General features: G+C 38.4%; 1 protein-coding gene across 2 annotated transcripts in view; it reads right to left on the bottom strand.

The window, feature by feature from the left end:
• ttf2 (transcription termination factor, RNA polymerase II) overlaps window positions 1-5000 on the bottom strand; it is a 23757-nt gene that overhangs the window by 11319 nt on the left and 7438 nt on the right. Inside the window, exons 7-10 of one of the 2 annotated variants that reach the window (XM_061918248.1) lie at window positions 3036-3173; window positions 747-907; window positions 602-683; window positions 399-530 (exon numbers count right to left, since the gene is read on the bottom strand). In XM_061918248.1, the coding sequence (XP_061774232.1) occupies window positions 399-530; window positions 602-683; window positions 747-907; window positions 3036-3173 (513 nt within the window). The remainder of the gene's footprint in view (window positions 1-398; window positions 531-601; window positions 684-746; window positions 908-3035; window positions 3174-5000) is intronic. The other variant, XM_061918249.1, reaches the window with a different exon arrangement.

Genomic DNA, 5000 nt, shown 5'->3' with positions numbered 1-5000 from the left:
CAAGCGAGAGAGACAGAGAGACAAAAGAGAGAGACAGAGATAGAGAGACAGAGAGAGAAAGAGAGAGACAGAGGGAGACAGAGAGAGGAGAGAAAGAGAGCGACGGAGAGAGACATACAGAGAGAGAGACAGACAAAAAAGAGAGACAGAAAGTTACATAGAGAGAAAAGAGAGAGAGACAGAGAGACAAGAGAGAGAGAGAGAGACAGTGATCGAGAGACATAGAGAGAAAGAGAGCAACAGAGACAGAGAGACAGCGAGAGAGACAGAGAGCGACAGAGAGAGAGACAGATAGAGACAAAGACAGAGAGTGCAAGAGACATAGAGAGAGAGACAGACACACACACGGACACACATCAGCCATGTCCAGGTTCAAGGTTTGTGTCTGACAATGTTACCAGTTTTAGAGAGCCAGTTCTCCGGTTTCTTCTTCTCCTCCTCCTTCTTTTCTTCCTCCTGTTTGGCCTTCACCTTGTCGGCCAGTATGAGTGCAATCATAGTCAGAGTTTTGCCCAGGCCCATGTCGTCGGCTGCGCAGGAACAATCAGGTGATTTAACAACACACACACAAAGGAGGCGGATTCCAGAAGCTCTCACCCACCCAGGATGCCTCCACATGGATTCTGTCTTTCCCTCCAGAGCAGCCAAGCCAGAGCGGCTCTCTGGTGGACCAGCAGGGACACCTGGACAAGCAGTCGTCAGCACATTCAAAAAAGATGGCGGCTGTTCCTGGTTGCATTTGTAACCTTGAGGCCTTTAGGGTCTGGGGCCTCTGTGTCGGGGGCGGGACAGGACTCTAGCGACTTGTGGAGGTGGTCGATGGCCTCGCAGGTGGCGTTCTTCACCGCCAGCAGACGATCTTCCGTCATCCTGCCGCCATAGAAGGACTGCATTTGGGCGGCGGCTGCTGCAAACGCCACAGACTCAACGTTCACATCTTCATAGCCCCTCCCCCTCAAATAAAATAGTCTTCCCAGGCCGCCGGTTCACTTTCTACGTGTCAAACTTGTTTTCATTGCGGGCCAGATCAATGAAAACAATTGAGGGCTTGTTGATGTATATATAAAAACATAATCACATATACAGTTTTATGTTATTTTCCATAATTTGGCAAAAAATACAAAAAACATTTTCCCATTGTCATTGTGGGGTATTGTGTGTAGAATTTTGAGGCCAAAAATTATTTTTTTCCACATAAAATGTTGAAAAAGTGAAGCGCTGTGAATACCATAAATTCCAGACTATACATCGCTACTTTTTTCCCACGCTTTGTATCATGCGGCTTATAAAAGTGTGCAGCTCATTTGTGGATATGTTTCTTGCTGACGGCCACAAAGCAAATAGTTTTCATCAAATACCAGCAACAACACTTTAACATTGTATTATTGTCTGTGCTATGGCGCCATCTTTTGGACGAGTTCGCTCACTTTAGGTGCTGCAGGGTGAATGTGAATTTTTGAGGTTTAAAGCTTTGATCCGGAAGTAGAAGTGCCGTTCCGTCTTCTAATCATGTACAGCGTTTCTACTTGTATGGATTCTTTATTCATCACTACAAGCAACGTTTTTAAGTCTTACAATACAACTAAAACAATTATTACTAAGTAAAGCATCCCATGTGTGATACTTGGACGTGCTTTCATAGGGTGAAAAAGCTTTGTTAGTATTAGCTCAGATGCTAAGACGTTTACGAATGTCTGCATTAATATTATTAACTTACAATGACATTCTTTTTGTATTGTTTAACTGACACAAATTCCTCAGTAAATTCACCAAAACGTCAGCGTGGAGTTATTGAGTCTGTTTAGCTGATTGGAGAGCTAGCTTGCATAGCTAGTGGGTCCATGACCATGGCTTCTGTTTTGTTTGATCAGCCGTTTTACTGCCGTGTTACAGACACTGTTTGGAGACGATTAAGGTATGTAAATAAACATTTACTAAATCATTTTGTGTAAATAACTAATTTCCCAAAGTATATATCTGCGACTTATAGTCCAGTGTGGTTAATATATGAGAAAAATGTTTTCTTAAAATTTAGTGGGCATGGCTTATATACTGGTGTGCTCTATAGTCTGAAATATAAAGTGCCGGTATATACAGTTTAGTTTTTTACTTTCAATAAATTTGCAAAAAAACTCTCAAAAAAACATTGTTTGTCATTATGGGGTATTGTGTGTAGAATTGTGAGGAAAACAATGAAGGTATTCCATTTTGGAATAAGGCTGTAACACAAAATTTTGGGGAAAAAGTGAAGCACTGTGAATACTTTCCAGGTCATTTCCCTAATGATACTTTAACACAATTATTGATCAATTTTATTTATGTTTTTGGTACCCTGTAAAAACAAAATTAGGAGACTTTACAGTAAAAGAAAAAAACCCCCAAAAAAGCTAATTTGCTAAAATGTTATCTTAAATTTTAACGCTCATTTGTACAGCATATAAAATGGAAATAGAAAATCACTAAAACCATTTTTACTGTAAAATCTAGTGTTTTTACGCCGTATTAAGGTAAAGCATACTGTTCCACTACTGAGGGCCCCGGGGCCCACTCAAATATTAACAACAATTTGTTACTTAAATCATGATTGTATTGTTATTCAATAATTATATATAACAAACCTACAGTTGAAAACCTTGTGTAATGAGATAAAAGCATGTGTTAATCACAAAAATTATTATCAAGGCTTAGGTTAGACTGATTACAAAAATAAATACTCTTCCAATAGAAGGAACTCATAAAACGTAATGAATAATATATGGACATACATTTACGCAGTGCTAAATAAATATATTAACTAAATAAATGATACATAAGCACTTTAGTCACAATTTCTGCGCTTAAGAAACTTTAGCTCCAGGCTTCTGTGTTTGATATTGTCATGACTGCCACAAGTGGTGGAAAAGTGTATTACACCTGAGTACTGCTGAGGAAGATATTTGTGTGGACCGGAGTCCTGATATTTTAGGTCAGAAATATGCTTTGTGAGAGACTTTTGAGGCGAGGTTTGACTTAAATAGACATCTAGGGGGACTTACCTCCGTGCACTTGGCTGGACTGGACAGAAGGTCTTGCGGCCTGGGAGACAGGAAGCATGATGGCGCTGGCGGGGCGGCTGAAGGGGTTGATCCCACGGCTGCTGCTGCTGCTGCTGGATGGAGTCGTGTCTCCACAGTCTTAAAACATGCATTTCAAATAAGTCACAGCTGTAGTGATGAATCTCCAAAATACTCCCCCAGTATAGTTGCTGCCATGAGCAGTTCAGGTTAATGACCATGAACTGCACTTTGAAGTGAGCACAACACATTATTTGCAGTCCAAACAACTTTTCCCACAAATAAACAACACATAAAGTCAACACACTTGCTCACACACTTTACACAACATGCTCATTGAACTTTGTGTTTGTTCTTTTTAAACGTCCAAGCCTAACACATAATTCACAACTACACCCATTTATATCCCAGCAATGCATGATGGGAAAATGCAAAACACTCTCCACACTTATCCATGTTTGACACATTTTAGCTGCTTGACTACAAAACTTTAAGGAGGTTGTCATGGAAGTAAACAATGTACATATACTCTTAATATCTAATTATATACTAATGATAGTTATATGCATATATACACACATTTAAATGTAGATATATATATATATATTTTTACATACATATATATATAAATAAATAATATACATATATTGAATATACATATAAATACACACACATACATATATATGTATATATATATATATTTGTGTATATATTATATACATACACACACAGACACTTGTGTAGGTATGAATATATATATATATATATACATATGTATGTCATATATGTGTAATGCGTATATATGTGTTGAATGTGTATATAAGTATGTATATCAGTGACGTGCGGTGAGGTTCATGGCTGGTGAGGCACTGACTTCATCACAGTCAGATTTATAAACATATGAACCCTAAAGAGTATCTTATTCACCATTTGATTGGCAGCAGTTAATGGGTTGTTTAAAACCTCATACCAGCATTCTTTACACATACAAACTGTAGCACACAAAAAAGCACATTTAATAAAAAAATTAAAAAAACATTATTATGGTCTTGCCTTTACTTATAAATGAAGTCCAAGCGCCGCTCCTTCGGAACAAAAGCATCCATAACTTGTTTATAGAAGTCTTCCTTATCTTTCTTCGGTTTTAAAAGTCTCTCTGTCTTGATGGAGATCATGAAGCAAACCTTTAAGCTCCGGCGTTGGTCTTCCTTTAATTATTACCTTCTACTTCGATTGAAAGTCCAGTTTAGAAAACTGTTTTATTTTAGATATGTAATCCTCCATGTTTAAAGTCCAGGGGAAAGGAAAAAATAAACAATAGCTGCCGCTGCACTTGACTTGCTAACTGTAGCTTGTTGTGACTTCTTCTGCAGCCTAGTATTCGCAAGAATGATCCCTGGGATCACTAGCGCCCTCCACCACCAGGAGGCGGGAGAACAGGTGCCTCACACAGTGCGTCTTTGCAGCCGTTTTATGATTGCCCAGCACAAGAAATACGTTATACACATACAGTTGTTGACAAAATACACAGTACATTATATACCTCAGCTAACTAAACTATGGAAATGTATAATATCATTCATATAGCAACACGATCTCACTGCACAGCAGACAGCAGTTAGCCGAGTCATTGCGCAATCCATGATGAGGCTCAACTGGCTGCTGCCTCACTGCAAGTCTCTTCTCAGTATTTGAACGGCAAATGTGAAAATTCAGCGATTTTGAATAAAAATAATCTAAAACTGGTGAAGTTAAATGGAAAAAAAAACTTTATAAAGTATAATCACTGGATACATATAACAAATTAAATAATTTTTTTTCTTTCCATGATGCCACGTGAGGCACTGCCTACCCTGACTGCACGTCACTGATGTATATGTATATATTTGTGTATGTATATGTATATATATCTTTGTGTATATATAACATATACACACGTGTGTATGT

Source organism: Nerophis ophidion, linkage group LG13, assembly GCF_033978795.1.
Source record: "Nerophis ophidion isolate RoL-2023_Sa linkage group LG13, RoL_Noph_v1.0, whole genome shotgun sequence".
Lineage (NCBI taxonomy): Eukaryota > Metazoa > Chordata > Actinopteri > Syngnathiformes > Syngnathidae > Nerophis > Nerophis ophidion.
The sequence above is the reverse complement of the archived record's forward strand: the minus strand, read 5'-3'. Positions and strand labels throughout refer to the sequence as shown.